The sequence below is a fragment of the Neovison vison genome, chromosome 10 (genome assembly GCF_020171115.1).
Source record: "Neovison vison isolate M4711 chromosome 10, ASM_NN_V1, whole genome shotgun sequence".
NCBI classification, from domain to species: Eukaryota; Metazoa; Chordata; class Mammalia; order Carnivora; family Mustelidae; genus Neogale; species Neogale vison.
The window spans coordinates 44,599,954-44,616,597 of NC_058100.1; the positions used below are offsets into that span (position 1 = coordinate 44,599,954).

General features: G+C 36.4%; 1 protein-coding gene across 4 annotated transcripts in view; it reads left to right on the plus strand.

Moving 5' to 3' along the window:
• RPS6KC1 (ribosomal protein S6 kinase C1) overlaps positions 1-16,644 on the plus strand; it is a 230,080-nt gene that overhangs the window by 156,641 nt on the left and 56,795 nt on the right. For all 4 annotated transcript variants that reach the window (XM_044267182.1, XM_044267183.1, XM_044267184.1 and 1 more), the window contains exons 13-14: positions 7,995-8,077; positions 9,157-9,252. In XM_044267182.1, coding sequence (XP_044123117.1) covers positions 7,995-8,077; positions 9,157-9,252 — 179 coding nt within the window. The remainder of the gene's footprint in view (positions 1-7,994; positions 8,078-9,156; positions 9,253-16,644) is intronic.

The following is a 16,644-nucleotide window of genomic DNA, read 5'->3' on the forward strand; positions in this document are numbered from 1 at the left end:
AAATAAAAGACATAATTGGTAGGGGATTGACAGTTGATTTTGAAAACTTACGTAAAAAAAATAAAAGAGAGAGAGAGACTACCCAAACAGAAGACCTATACAATTGGTTACCTAGAATGTCAATAGACCTTTATTGGTGAATAGTTGCATTTATAGAATGGTAATTTACCACACCAATAAAAGATGTGCTTAGCTGTTTCTCTACTCAATATTTAGTTTCATATATTGTTGGATTAAAAAAAAATTCTTCTGTGTTTCTTTCTCTTTGTTCTTTAGTCATCAGCTGTAGTGGAAGACTAATGCTCAGCCCCTGCATAGAAAATCTTTATACACAGCAAGAACTGGTGAGAGAAATTGACTAGAATTTTGTAATTCTAGTCCCTTTCAATTAGCAACAGATGCTGCAGGGAAAGACTGTCTGTGGAGGAACACAGTACTAATGTTTCCATGCTCTAGCTGACACGGAATACTCATTGCAGAAGAAACATGTTCTTTTCCTTGGTCCAAGTATGGCACTAATGATAGACCAGATTTTTTTTTTCACTTTTTCTTCTTTTTTCTATTCCTATCTAAGGCCATGGTGGCTTGATTCTTATATTGTTTTATTCAGCAAAGATCTCTCTTTTTTTCTAAAAGCTAATGTATTTGTGTTACTTATGCTTTTTTCCCAGAAGCGAGAATTGCAATCCTTAAAGTCAGATACCTAAAATCAATTTTTTAAAAACTCTGTGGCATTAGAAAATTATATCTCCCCTTCTCTCCCAAAGTATACTTACTACAGATTATCATTTTAATTTATTGCATAGATCTGTGCCTTTATAATTGTTCCATCATTTCGATATTTGGATAAAGTGCTGTATCATTTATGTGACATATTCTTCTACCATCTAAATGTTGGTTTAATTTGACTGTTACATAAATCCTTTATTTGCAACAGTTGTTGCCATTTCATTGAGTTTTATATGCTTTCTTAATAGTTCCACAGTTACTAGAACTTTGAGAATGAAAAGAAATGAGGCTTCTAAGATTCTATTTATTAAAAAAGTATTAAAACAGTTTGGGAGAAATATTTAAAAACTTGTTCTAAATGAAAATAGAGTTTCTCTATATTTGAAATTCTCTTCTAAGAAAATTCTGAACTTACTTTATTTCCTATCATATCCTATGAGGAAGATAGCAGCAACAAAGCATACTGCCAGAGAGAGGTTATGGAATTGTCTGGAGATTTTTGCAATGGTCTTGGGCAGCTGTGCGATTAGGAAGGGTTAGGGGGAAGGATGAGATGGACCCTGTGTGCGTCTCCCTTGGTGAAAAACCAGGGAACAGAGTCAAGTGGTGTCATTAGTCTGAAACCGTGTCTTATCAAATCCATCCATCAGAGAACTAAATGTAGACTTTCAGATTCCCTTATTTATCAAGCAATACAATAGTAACAAACTCTTAAAGAAAAGTAAATTCTGAATTTGGGATGTTGAGGGTACCAGTTGCCTAAAATGTAAGATCATCTCGTCTTTGTCAAGCTCTGGGGAAAGGTTGGTCTTTGTGTAAAGCTTGAGTTTAACATGCATTTTCTAGCTTTTTCAGTTCTGTAGTTTCCAGCGCAGTATTGTTATATTTGGTTAGTTTTGTGTCATGTCTCCGGCAAACCCATGGTTTAAACTGCATAATTAGTCCCAAGGGGCTGTGTGCCTGTACTTAAGTATATGTTGTGATTTCGGTAATCCTGGGGATCACATGGTCTCTCCATGGTCCTAAAAGAGAGTGTATACTTCTGTTCCTTCACTTTTCATGTAGGTGTTGGACATTTTATGATTTCTTAAGTCCAAGCTTTTTGCTTTTTTGCTCTTTTGCTCCTGTATTTTTCAGGAGCGATGATTATTATAGCTACAGTTTTGGGGTCAGGTTAGCATTATTATTTTTGACTATAAGAGGGAGACTTAGTAAATTGATTATCATAAGGACTGTAAAACTCTCTTATTCTATGTTTTTGCAAACCCTTTGACAGTATGGGTTACCAAGGCAGCATTATTTTTCTGAAAAATATCTTGGCTTGTTGAAGAGTGTTCTATGAGGTGTTAAACATGAGTAAAACAAAGGTAGGCAAAGCACATTTTATGTTGTGATATCTTTATTGTTTTATTTAAACATGTTTATTCATTTGTGAAATATGATGGTGTGAATCATTAGTATGAATCAGTAAGGTCCTATATGGTGTTAAGAATGTTAGAATTGATAGTGCTAAAATGTGAATTCAAGAATTTTACTAAACTGTTCTCACATATTTGATGTCATTAAAAATTTTTGGATGGATTGAAATCTAATCTGGAGCCAGTTCTGTGTCTCCATTACTTTAAAAGGTGATAATGATTAGATTGACACTGATTCATTTTGTTTGTCACCAGGTCTGTTAGGGAAATGGAGTAGTGCTGTGGATAGAAAGGAGAGAAAGGAAGTTTGAGGAACGTTCATCATTTTAGCATAGTCCCATTCTTTGGGGTTGGTAGGTTAATGGAGGGAGAAGTTGTTTTGAGAAAGGCTCATGAGTGCTTTTGAAAACACTTTCAGGATTGTAAAACTACAGGTAGAAAGAATGCTAGAGATCTGGCTTCTCCCATTTCAGAGTAAGCTTAGTATGACGTACTCAGCCAGGGTCAAACGGTAGCGTGTCCAGAGCCCTGTCCATATGTTTCTTTGATTCAAAGACAAAAATCCAGGATTCTTGGATAACACCATCTCTTTTTGAGTTTTGTGGGAATAACCTTGAGAATTTGGTTTTTTCCTTAGGGAATAGTTCATTTTTCCCCTCCATCACTTTGTTTAATGCCTATACTATAGGAAGTATTGCTGCATTTGTGGAGAATAGAGATAATATTTTGCCACCTGGCAATGCAAATACAGAGTATAGCAGTGAGGGAAGGGCATGTAGAAGCTATACACAGTGGTTTTTGTAGGAAAATCGCCAAAACAGTGGTAAATTTATCCTGTGAAATATTTTTCTGCTTTTTTTTTTCAGATTTAAAAAATTCAAGGTAGGAGTTTAATGGGATTTCTTAGCTTTACTGTGTTACACTTTTAAAATAGTCTCACAGATTTATTTGGTATTTCTTCATATTCTCTGCTTTTGACATTAGATACATATACGTGTGGTAGTCGTCTTGTTGCTTTATGTATAAATCAGTACTCTTGGTTTATGCGTCAAGTTTTTGCATAGGTTTTGCAAGTAAAGCAGTTTTAAACAGTTGTTTTGGCAGTCATACAGCCTCACGCTTTTTGTTGGCAGTTCAGAGTCTGTCTGTTTTTTAAGTAAGCTCCAAGCCCAGTGCGGAGCCCAATGTGGGGCTTGGTTGTGATCAAGACCTGAGCCGAGACTGAGTCGGACGTATAATCAGTTGAGCCACCCAGGAGCCCCATATCATTACTTTTTAATATAAGAATGATTAGTCCTTAAACAGTTTAAAAAGACAGCCCAAATCCTTCATTCTGGTTAGTAAAAGAAAAAGGAAATTCTGTTTGAAAAGCCTAAAGAAGAAATTCCACAAGTACTTACTCCAGTTGTAACATTTAAATCTCCTAGCCATTAAGAAGTTCCTCTTTCTGTCTTACCTAAATACAAACTCTTTGTTGTATTTTTGAGTCATCTGTGAAAATCAAGTTGGTCAGTTGGTCATGATGTCAGTTTCACATTAATTAAGGAATCCCTGCTTAATACAAAGTCATTTTCAAAAGCTTCAAGCTGCATTCTAAGAGGATGGCTCTAAAACTTTAGTGTCTTTTTCCCAGATTTCTGGAAAAATAAAAAATTACCTTTTCAGAGTTGTTCTCGTTCTTTACCAGCCCAATCAGAATAAAGATGGCATTCAGCCTAGGCACCTTCATACTTTCAGAAGCAGTTTTTCTTAGATTAGGATCAGCAGTCCCTTTCGGCCTGAGTACCATCAGAAAGTGTAAGCAAGTGACATCCAAGAAGAGGGAAGAAAGAGAAAGTCAGGGGAGAGGAAAAGAAGCTGGCTGTTGCTGGAAAAAAAGATGAGGGGAAGATTAAGGAAAGATGGAAAGAGAAATGAGGAGCACCAGAAGTAGACTGAAGTCAGAAGTGCTAGAGGAAAACCCACAGTGATGTTGGATGCTGGTCGGTGCTTCCTGGAGCAGAGAGCAAGCCGCGGGCGGAGGGGGACATCATTGGCTGTAGGGCCTAATTGGTCCTCTTGCTACTGCCTGGGTTGCCTTCCTCACACTGGGGCCCAGCCACATTCGAAGCAGTGTGTTGGTCGTTATCTACCTGTTAAGGACTCTGGTAGAAGACTGTGAGGGCTTTTAGAACAGCATAGAACCAATGAACCTGTTCCTTGGATTCTTTTGTTGAGCCATTTCACAGAAACCAGTGATGGAGTACACGTTGTCTATCTCATGAAGTGCCTCAGACTTTTCTACCCAAGTAGAGGTGTAGGGGTGTCGAGGTGATACGAAATGGGTACCCTAGGGGACATCCCTGAAGTTTCTCAGAATTCTTTTTATCTTGTAAATCTAAACTTTCATCCTGAAGTTTCTCAGAATTCTTTTTATCTTGTAAATCTAGGCAAATTGTGTATTCTGGCCCGTAATGGATCTGAGTTTCCTTTGCTAACAAAACATTGTCCCACTCCCTCTCACAAACATGAAAATCTTTGATGCCCAGGAAGGTGGACTGTGCTTATCTGGTAGCTTCAAGGACCACCCAGCCATCGCCCCCCTCCCCACCCCACCCCGGGGCCACAGTGATAAACTTCACCTCATGCTCGTTCCCAGCGGTGAATACTGGAGAATGGGCATAACATGTAGCCTTGGATGTGCTGGGCTGCACCCGCAATGACACCTTGGATCTTTTGCTGAGTAAAACGGTGCCTTTATAGATTATGTTAGCCACTGATTGTATTACATAGACTTCTCTCGCAGCCCTCTGCTCAAATCTAATAGGAAACTCTGAGTGTGGCTCTAGTCTAGAGCTCCTCAGGACATGTTTTTAGACCCTATAAAACCATCTAATTACTTTTCACAATTTTCTTTGGGCTGATGGGTCAAATGTTCCTCTTTTTTGGGCACAAACACGATATTCTTTCCCCTCCAAAGGCATCCTTCCTAAGTAGGTTCTCCATAAGGTTGCTTGGAAATTTTTAAATATCATGTAAAATGTTAAATAGTTCTTGACATAGAGTAAGCTATCAATAAATGTTAGCTCTGACTTACTGTTGGAACTGTCATCGCAATGCATGCCTTCTGTGAGCAGAGCAGCCGTCATACGTGGAGAGTGAGACTTCATGCTGGTCAGTCATTTTGGGTCTTGAGCTGTAAGCGGATACCTCCTTCATAAAACCAAGAAGTATATACGTATTACTATATGATTAAAGAAAATTGAATAGCAAATTCTTGAGCAAAAAGTTATTTAAAAAAAAAAAACATTAACTATGCTAGCGGGAAAACTTGAACTTGGTTTCACATAATTTAGCGGTGTGGCCGGCTAATGGAGTTCCGTGGAGGAACAGGGACTAGCATGGTGCCCAGTTTGTGCTGCTTATGTATGCTGGTTGCATGAATAAGATGGGTTGAGACCTGAATATACACATGCCCAAATAAGCGAGGCATTTAAATGTTATTTAATGCTCAGTGAGAAACCATTTCAGAATTTTGAACAGGGAAATGATGTAATCCATTGCTTGCTTTAGACTGGATGGAAATGTTCAAGAAGTTATATTTGAGGACTGGACTATGGTCAGTTTTTTTTACTTTTTTGAAGCTTCTAAGAACTTAGACTCTTCCTAAAGTTTTTAGAGCATATTTTTGAAGGTGACAGTGCCTCTCTATGGGGAGGTTGAGAAGGTGGTGGGGGCAGTGAATTTGAACCTGGGAAGGGCAGCATGAGTACTTTGAATGAGAGCTCCCAAAGAGTTGTCCTTCAGGAGAATCCCTATTTTAGGAAATCCTTGAGTATCAGAATCATAGAACTTAGAGCTAAAGTGAACCAAGAGGCCCTCGGATGTAACCCTCTTGCAGCCTTCCGTTATACATGAGATCGAGTGGATTCCTCAGGGCCCTTCACCCAGGCCTCCTGATTTCCAGTATGCGTTGCGCTTTCACATATGTAATACATTTCCGCTGGGGAGAAAGGGTGGAGGCGGATTCTTAGGGAGGATTGGCCAGCACAGCTTCACCTTCCTGCTCCAGCACACTCGAATATTTTCATGTTTTCTTGCTATCTGTTTAAAACGCACCACTTAGCTATTCATGTAGGTTCCTAAGTATAGGGATGGAAATAAACATGTTATCCCCTCAGAGGCAAATCACTAAAATATTTTGTCATTTTTTTCCCACCAGTCTTTTTTAAAAATACATACTTCTAAAATTAGAATTCTCTTGTTTTATGCCTTGTTTTTTAATATCCATTTACTTACATACTTAAACTTTATATGAGTACATCATTTAAAATGCTTATGTAGTAATATTCCATCATACTGATGTGTGTGTATGCATACACACACACACACAAATATATTTACAATGCGTATGTAATTAAATCTCTGTTGTTAGATCTCAGTTTTTCAAACAAGGTGCTGCTTTATAAATGCACATGACATCAACAGGCTTAGGAGACTTTTAGTCATTCACACAGTAGTTTGAGTGGTTAAGATCTATGTTTTCTTTTTACCACCTGGTTGAGAGCAGCTCATTAGAGAATGGAGGTTGTGATTTGGTCCCGAGAGCATCCCGGGAAGAAAGACTGGGTAGGGGCTGGTGTGGAGAGAAGCACTTCTTCATAGGCTGCTTGAGTTCCAGAAGAGGGTAGGGGCCAGGATCTGGAAGATAAGACCGAATAGGAGGAATTTCAGTATTTCCATAGGAAGGGCTCTGTTTTCTTTTTCTGGTCCATCTGACCTTTGCTCCAAGGCTTAAACCTCAAGCTCTTTTCTGAGTTTTATGGTTCTTCTATGCAGTACTTGTACGAAGTATTGGTTAAAAGGCTGGACATGAGCACCACTTCAGTTATTTCCAATTTCTGACCTAATTCTTTCAAAACTTTTGAGCTTTATTTGTATGAGTTGTGGGTTACCCTCCACCCAAATATTGAGTGTGTGGTGTCAGCCAAATGGAAGTGAAGGGTTAGACATTGACAGGCTTAGCGACTAATTGAATGCCGTTAGGGAAGAACAGGAAAGCATCAAACAGACGTAGGGGCTAAAAGCGTCAGAACTGGTAAAATGAGGAGTGTTGCTGATTTGCCGAGAAACCTGGAAAATAACACCTGAAAACTCATATTGCATTTCGGGAACTCAGGCTGGTGAAAGATAGGGCTAACGCAGATAAGACTGTAATTTGTAGATATTCTAAACACTCTTATCTTAGCCAGTAGTTTCAGTTAGGGCTTAAAACAATGTATCTGTACTTCTAAATATCAAAATGGGTAAATTTGCATTTCACATGCTCCTCCTTTAGTTGAAAACGATTATATAGGAGAGAGGTGGTATTATAAATCAGGTTTTAGTTCTGCTGCTGATTTACTGTATGACATTGGACAAGGCATTTCACTTCTGCCTCTAATCTATAATTAAAAGGATAATTACTGGTTTAAATAATTTTTGAAGTTCCTTCTGAACCTAGAGTCTTTATTTCTAAAACAAAAAATGACCCAAGGTAGCATTGGCTGTACTTTCTTGAATTTGAAAAATTAAGCAAAATGCTGATCTGGTAGATTCATAGAACTTTTAAGTGTAGCTTCTTGAAGGTGTCCCTCTATCAACTAAAGAACAAATGTCTCGGTTTAATATATGACTGCATAAAAAAAAAAAAATGCAACCACAGTAGGTGACCAAAGGGGATAAGTAACTTTCAGGAATTTTGAAAGCCCAGTAGTATTTAGTATATGCTCTCTCAGCATTAAAAAGGTCACCTTGCTAATACATGTTAATTTTGAAAGTTGGATTGACCTTTGGAATTTTAATATCAACCTTTTTTGGTGTGTTTAGAGGTTGGAGCAATCACAGAAGAAACAGAAGCCTGTGATTGGTGGAGTTTGGGTGCTGTCCTCTTTGAACTACTCACTGGCAAGGTAAGCAGTGACCTGGACGTTTAATAAGTTTACCCAGATGCTACCTTGATTTCAAATTGAGAACATTTAGCCTTTGCCTTTAGTTTTTAGATCAGGGACTAAATAGGAAAACCTTTGATTTTTTTTTTTTTAAAGGCAGAAAAAGGCAAGTTTATCTAGATTCCAGGTGTTTAAAAAAAAAAGTATTACATTGAATAGTAGAATTCTGTTATGTCATAACGTTAGTACATAGACATATTACTAAACATTCTTTCTCTTGATTTTCTGTGATTCAGTTTTAACAGTATTAAATCTGTAATGTTCATGTAAGGATGTATTAGAATTCTCTGGATGTTTTAAAAATCTTGCTGGGAAGCAGGAAGGAATTCTCATGAATTCTCATTTTAGAAAATTAATGTACATATATTAATGTTAGCATTGCCTTTTTTCTCAATACTGTAAATTTTTCCATTTGTTCTAGCTTAAGGACAGAATTTATACTCTTTCTGATCAATAACTTTTAAGTAGGATGTTTGTGTTAATAGACTCTAATAGTATTGTGCACATTGCCTCCTGGGATGATAACAGAGGAAATGAACAGTCCTACTTTTTTAAGTAGTCATCTACCTTGAATATGTAGGTACTACTGAACTCTTAAGATTGTTGTGGATTATTACAGATCACCTGCATGTACAACTAAATCATGAAGTGCTATAAATATATAAAGTGTTATTATTAACCAGTTCTAAACTTAGAAGGTTTTTAAGAACATTACAAAATTCAGAGATACCAAGTCTCTTTTTAAATTTCTGTGTGTAATATAAGGTTTTTTATTATGAGCCATTCCCTGTATACCTAAGGGGAAAGGGCCAGCAGCAGAAGCTTCTGATGTGATTTTGATGATTGCCTTCATTTCAGTTCGAAGTCCTATACTCTCATGGTCCTTGGCCTGAACTGCTTAGGAGAGAGACACAGTGTTGATTATTGCACCTCCAGTTAAGATGGTTTTGAGCTTTCTGTACTTGCTGTCCATAAATCTTGTGATAGAACAGCAAATGATGTTATTTGGGATAAGAAGTGTACCTGATTGATTATTTCAGACTCTGGTTGAGTGCCATCCAGCAGGAATAAATACTCACACTACTTTGAACATGCCAGAATGTGTTTCTGAAGAGGCTCGCTCACTCATACAACAGGTAACTTAACTGACCTACTCGCCAAGTATATCAGCCATGCAAATTAGCGGAGTCCATAGTTATAAAACCTTAAAGAAATTAGTTTGGGGCAAGAAAGATTCATTACTAATTCAGAACTGATACTGTGTATGGTTAAGCTTCTGCTGTTATTTAAGTATTAGTGGGGTCAGAGAGAGCAGTTAAAGCTTATTGGTGTGTAAGTCTCCCCCCCTCCCAAAAATGCAGGCTAATGTTTAGTCAATTTCATATATTTGTATAGGTGTGAGATTTAAGTATCATTTTTAGTTTGTCTGGAGCTGCTCTGTTTCTGCTCTTACATTTTGTAACCATGTATGATGGCCTTTTTTTCCTTTTCTTTTTTTTTTTTTGGCTGGATATTTTCAATCTTTAATTCCTATTCAAAAACTTGGAAATAGGTTACTCAGGTTGCTTTGGAGAAAAGTGGTCTTAGAAAACCTTGCCTCGTTAGATTACTCCTGGCTTCATCCATCGTTGGAACTTGGGCGCTGATGTATTGATGTCAGTGCATTTTCTGTGGCTTTAAGAAAGAGACTATTGCTAATTAAAGTTCAGTATCCCAGAGGTAGGCTTGGAACTCCATTGAGCTTCTTAAATAGATTCCTCATATTTAAAATGCTCCTCTAGTTTTGAATAGTGAGTTTTGGTGAGTATACTGAGGGTTATCAGCATTGCGGTATGATAGGCTCACAGCAAATCAGCAAGAATTGTCAGGCCGAGGATCCTTATAATTTTATGAGAAATGTAAAGGGAAGGGTTATTTGAAAAAAGATCAAGAACTGACATTTTTGTTTCAAGAAACCTGATTTATTTTTTTTTAATCAGAAAAAAACAAAATTAAAAAAATAGACAAAGAAAGGGGGAGAGGAGAACATATTATTAAGAAGAGAATTACCTAGTATTCCCTTGAAGAGTGATTTGGGTTTCATTCAACAAATACATGCACGAATATGTGTAAGACATAGTGCTGTAAGCCATGCATGTAACTGTGTAATAGATGGATTGGATCAAAGACATCAGAGGCTTAAAAACTACTCTGGCAGGTCAAAATAAGGAGGGGTTCTAGTTGGTGCAGTGATAGTATTAGGCAAGTTTTTGTGGAGTGGATGTTATTTTTGTGGAGCCCTAGAATTTTGGCATGACAAGGTGGGATGTGGGGGGAATAACGAGGCGGAAGGAACAGCTTCAATGAGGGAATGAGTCCCAAAGACTCCAATTGGGAAGTCAAAAGTTGGTTTATCTGGAGTGGAGGGATGAATATAGGAATGAGTAATAGTAGTGGACGGGTGTGGAAAGGTAAGTTGGAGTTCTCTTACGGGGTTCTGTTATCAGTCACCAGGAAAGAGTGATCATGCTTAATTCAGTAAAAAAAAAAAAAAAAAAAAACCCCCAAAAAAAACATGTTTGGAGTTTTTGTGCAGAAGAATGAAAGGATTAGAGTTGTGCTTTAGGAAGATTAAATTTTCCCAGAGAATGTAGAACATAAAGAAACATAACCAGGTTGGAAATAATGAGATGGGACTACCCTTGAGCACTTCGCAAAAGGATTAAGAGGTAATACAAAGATATAGAACGTGTTTCATTCTAAGGGGAGAAAAGGACAGCTACTCATTTGATTTCATCTTATTTGTTGTGGCACAACAAGATAAATTCCAAGTATTTTTTTGGTAAATAATTTGAGGAAAGCTCACAAATGCTTTTTGTTTGTTTGTTTCCTTCCTTAAAGTCCTTATTATGTAATACTGAGAATAGAATTCCCTGCATAATTTATAAAGGACTGCTGCTCCTGTCTTTATTAGAAATCATGTATAAAGGAATCTTGGCTGAAGGTATGTTAAATCCTCTGATACAGATATGTATATTATGTAGTAAATCAGCATTCTGTCATTGGCCTGCCTAAGGAAACTACCACTCATGTTGAGGAAACATCATCAGGAAAGGGAAAAGGGGTCTCTTGGCATGATTAGCAATTTGTCATTTTGACTTTCCTCTTCCACTACCTCACAGGTCATGGGATCATTTAAAAAAAATCACAAAATGATTTATATGGAATTAATTATTCTGTTTTGGGGAGATTTCCCCCTCTTTGGTCTTTCAGCTCCTTGCTTTCTTCCTAGATTTCATAATCCTTGTACCCATGGTTCAGTCATCTCAGCCATATGTATGCTAAAGTAGACATAGTTATATTTTAAATGCAATTCAAAGAAAGAGGCTTACATTTTACAACTCCTCAGAGCACGTATATCTGTACTTCACAGTGTACATTTAGTTAACTGTGACACGGTTGTTTTGTTAGTAGAAAAATACTATATGAGAAAAAAAACCTTTAAAACAAATTTTTGTGTCTTCATCGCTCAGCTTTATTACTTGAGTCACTTGGCAGTGACTGTTTTGGTTCTGTCACCGGCTGACACATTTGCTTAAGCCACAGAACCTTTGTGTGGTCTCTCTTGAGGCCTGGTATATTATTTAAAATGGCAGGATAAACAAGATCGTCATGGGTAAGGCAATTATACTTTTGCCTCTAGATATATATTTACGGATTTGTAGCAAAGTCCATGAACTAATTAAGTTGACTTTAGTAAAAGTCCAAAATGGGAATCTTTATTGGAATTTCTTAATGAGGTCATGTTTTGGAAGGAATAGGGGTGGAGAAGCCAATTGTAACAAAGAAGAAAGAACTTTTCCATTCATTTGTTTGCTAAAATATTAAAAATATGCTATAGTTATATTTAATTTGTACCAATGTTTGATTTTTAAAATTTATATTAAATTGTTTGATGCCTCCCATATTTCAGTTGGTTAGAAATGAGCTGTCAGATTTTGAAAATGGTTTTGATCCATTTGGGCTACTCTTAACAATGTTTGTTTTATAATAGCAGCTTTTCACTTAACACCTTTTAGCAATACCTAATATTAAAAATCTTTGAGCAGTTAGCTTTAGTAAACAGTAGTCATTTTGAATGCTAGATACAGTAATTTCAAGTGAGAAGATTGAGTACAGTCTTTTAAGTATGTGCTTCCCCCCTCTTGTGTATTTGGTAATATGAAAGTGAAGTAGTAGATTCTTGGCATTTGCAAAAATTACAGCAGTCTAATGTTATGTTGAAGAGCATGGTTTCTGGAGCCACAGTGCTAAATTCACATCTTGTCTTTGCTACTTACTACTTGTATGATCTTAAATAAGTTACTTTATTTCTCTGAGTCTCTGTTTTCTCGTCTAGAGAGAGAATAGAATAGTAGCTATTAGTATAAAGTTGTTGTGAATTACATCAATTAAACTATGCTAAGTACTTAGAATAATGCCTGGCACACAGTGAGTATCACATAAATGTTTTATATTGTTATTGAAGGGCAGTGCTGAAGGTTCATAATATATAGTAATTTGATGAAGGATGTGTTGAATTGGGCTGCTGATGTAAGGGTGAGGCAACTGCTCATGATAGAGGTTGAAAAGGTCTAAAAAAGTAGTGGACTGGCACATAATAGGAAATCAATTGATATTTTTCATATAAATAATTGAATTAATTATAAATGAACAAAAAAATAGAAATAAAGGTAAAAAGAGAAGAAACAGAAGTTTTGGTTGAATACATAGAAACATTAATATAAAGAAATCATTTAAATATTTCAGTTTACAGGAATATTCTCAAATTTGAATGGCTATAGCCATATGAGGAAGTTGGCACATTCTCTCTTGAGAAAGGAAGTTATATAACATTGGACAGAATTGGCGAAAACAACCATCTCAGTGCTCTGGAAATTGATCAGAGAGATACAACAACCTGAAAAGTGTTTATACTTTAAAAACAGCCAAACCTAAGGAAAGAAGAGTGGGACTCTGTGGCAGTTTTGCCTGGGCTGCTTCCATTCTCTTTTCTCCGCTTGGTCAGGTGTGAGGTTCCTTCCAGATTGAAGCAGGCCATGAGGACCAACCCTGAGGTTGCATGCCTGTGTATAGGAGCAGGGAAGGATCCCATCTGAAAGCAAGAAACCAGGGGAGATTTGTAAGTGGCCTAAAATTTTAATGTGTTCTCCTATGCATCGATAGAGGACAGAAGCTTTAGGGGCTGAGGTTTAATGTTCCCTCCTTTCAATCACAGATTGACCACTAAGCTATGCACACACAGGGTGATCCTAGGAAGTGAAGCTCAAAAACAAAAACAAGGAAACAAGGATGAACAGAGATAGCAACAGCTGTTTGTCACAAAGAGATGGGAAGAGGAGATTTACAGATTGAGCTGAAATAAGTTACCAAACAACAAACGAACCAACAGCAATGATAGTAATCTTCTTGGGGAACAAAGTTGGGCTCTAGAGTTGCTAGAATATGTCATCCAAAATGTCTCATCTTCAGCAAATATATGATATACACAGAAACAAAAAAAAGTGACTCATATGCAGGGAAAAAAAGCAGTCAGTAGAAATTGACTCTGAATGTCCCCAGGTTGAATGAAATAGACTTCAAAGTGGTTATTGTAAATACGTTCAAAGAACTAAAGGAAACCATGTTTAAAGAATTAAAGGAAAGTACAACAATGAATCAGCAAATAGAAATTTTCAATAAGGAGATACAAATTATATTTTTTAAAAAGAACCAAATAGAATTCTCAAGTTGAAAAATACAATAATAACAATAATTATTGTTTTAATAATTGAAATTCAGTAGGGGGAAGAATTCATTAGAGCATCTCAATAGCAAATTTGAGATAAATTAGGGAAGAATCAATGAACTTGAAGATAGAATGATAGAAATGATCAAATCTGAGGGAAAAAAAAGACCAGAAAAAAGAAAAGTGAACAGGGCTACAGAAACCTGTATGATAATATAAGATGTACCAGGGAGTCCCAGAAGGAAAGAAAGAGAGGAAGGGGGAGCAAAAGTATTTGAAAAAGTAATGGCTGAAAACACCCTAAATGTGATGAAAAATGTTGATAGGCATCCAAGAAGCTCAATGGACTTTAATTAGGAAAATACACCTAGTTATATTGTTGTAAGACAAAAACAAAGAGGAAAATCTTGAAAGCAGCAAAAGAAAAACCACTTACTTTATACAAGGAAACCTTAGTGTCTGACTTCTCATCAAAAATGATGGAAGACAGTGTACACTTCCAGCTCTAAAATAAGTACATCATGGAGATTAAAAGTACTAGGTAGGGAATGTAGTCAATAATATTGTAATAACACTGTATGGTGACAAACGTGATTACACCTACTGTGGTAAGCACTGAGTGAAGTACAGATTGTTGCATCAATATGTTGTACACCTGAAACTAATATAACATTTTATGTCAATTATATACTTCAATAATAATGATAAATGATAATAATAATACCAGTGGAAGACAGAAGACAGTGAAATGACCTATTCAGAGTGCCAAAAGGAAGTTAATCAACTAAGAATTCTATATCCAGCAAAATCATCCTTCAAAAATGAAGATAAAGGGGCACCTGGGTGGCTCAGTGGGTTAAAGCCTCTGCCTTCGGCTCAGGTCATGATCCCAGGGTCCTGGGATTGAGCCCCGTGCTGGGCTCTCTGCTCAGCAGGGAGCCTGCTTCCTCCTCTCTCTCTCTGCCTGCCTCTCTGCCTACTTGTGATCTCTCTGTCAAATAAATAAATAAAATCTTTAAAAAAAATGAAGATAAAATAAAGAAATACCTGAATAAAGACAGAATTCTTTGCTAGACTTGCCTTGCAAGAAACAATATTGGTAGGAAGTCCTTCAGGCTGAAAGGAAGTAATGACACCACATAGTAAATTGAATCTGTAGGAGGAAGTGAAGAAGACTGGAACTGTAAAATAGGAGTCGGTGAGAAAGACAATGAAAAAGACTATTTTTTTCTCATTTTTCTTCTCAACTTCTTCTAAAAGACCTAAGATTATATGAAACTAATTATAACATGCTGATGAGTTGATATACAAATGTAATATCTTACATATATGACAATAATAGACAAAAGGTAGAAGGAATGGAACTAGAGTAGAGCAGAATTTCTGCATTTCACTAGAATTAAGTTAGTCTTAATCTGAAGTAGATTGTGATAAATTTTAATTTTTTTTAGAGAAAGGGGGGAGGGGCAAAAGAAGAGTGGGAGAGAAAGAATCCCAAATAGGCTTCATGCCCAGTGCCCAATGTGGGGCTTGATCCTATAACCCTGAGATCATGACCTGAGTCGAAATCAAGAGTCAGATGCTCAACTGACTGAGCTACCCAGGTGCCCCGTAGATTATGATAAAGTAAGATGCATATTGTAATCCTTACAGCAACCACTTAAAAAAATAGTAAAAGAAAATTAATAGAGGAACTGAAATAGTATAGTAAAAAGTATTGATACAAAAGAAAGCCATAAAAGAGGAACAAAAAAGACAGTAGATGTAGAAAGCAAATAGCAAAATGGCAAATTTAAACCCACCACATCAATGATTATAATTCAGTATGGATGTCTAAATATGCAGAAACAAAAGGAATTTTATTAAATATTATTATTAAACTGGATAAAAAGTAAGGTTCAGTTATCTTGTATATAAGAAATACACCTTAAATTCAACAACAAAAATAGGTTGAAAGGAAAAAATGGGAAAAGGTAAATCATGCAGACAGTAACCCTAAGAGAGCTGAAGTGGCTGTATTAAATTCCTGACAAAACAGATGTGAAGACAAAAGACTTACTAGAAACTAAGATACTTCATTGTGACAAATGATCAGTACATAGAAAGATAGAACAATGAATGTATATGCTCTAATAACAGCCTCTATACATATGAAGCAAAATACAACTGAATTGAAGGGAAAATAGGCAATCCAATAATAATAAATGGAAGCTTCAATACCCTGTTCCCGATAAATGATAGAAAATCAGCAAGGATACTGAGAAGACTTCAACAACATTATCTAACATCTGTGACATATATGGAACAATCATGGCAGAATACATTCTCATCACATGTATGTAGAACATTCTCCAAGATAGAACACCACACAACAAGCTTCAGTATTAAAGGTGGATTAAAATCATACAACATACTCTTACCATAACAGTTTAATTAGAAATCAGAGATCTGGTGAGTCCACAAATATTTGGAAATTAAACAACACATTTCTACATAACCCATGAGTCAAAGAAGAAGTATCAGGAGAAGCTAGAAAGTATTTTTAGTGGAATGAAAACACAGAATATATAAAAATTTTTCAGATGCAGCTGTCAGTTATTGAGGAAAATTTATGGCTTATAAACACCTATACTATATCAGAAAAGAAGGAAGGTCTCAAATGAAAGTCTCACCAGCACCTTAGGAAACTAGAAAATTCTTGTGTTATTAGAACAAAGATAGGCATATAGATCATTGGGACGGAATTGAGTATCCAGAAATA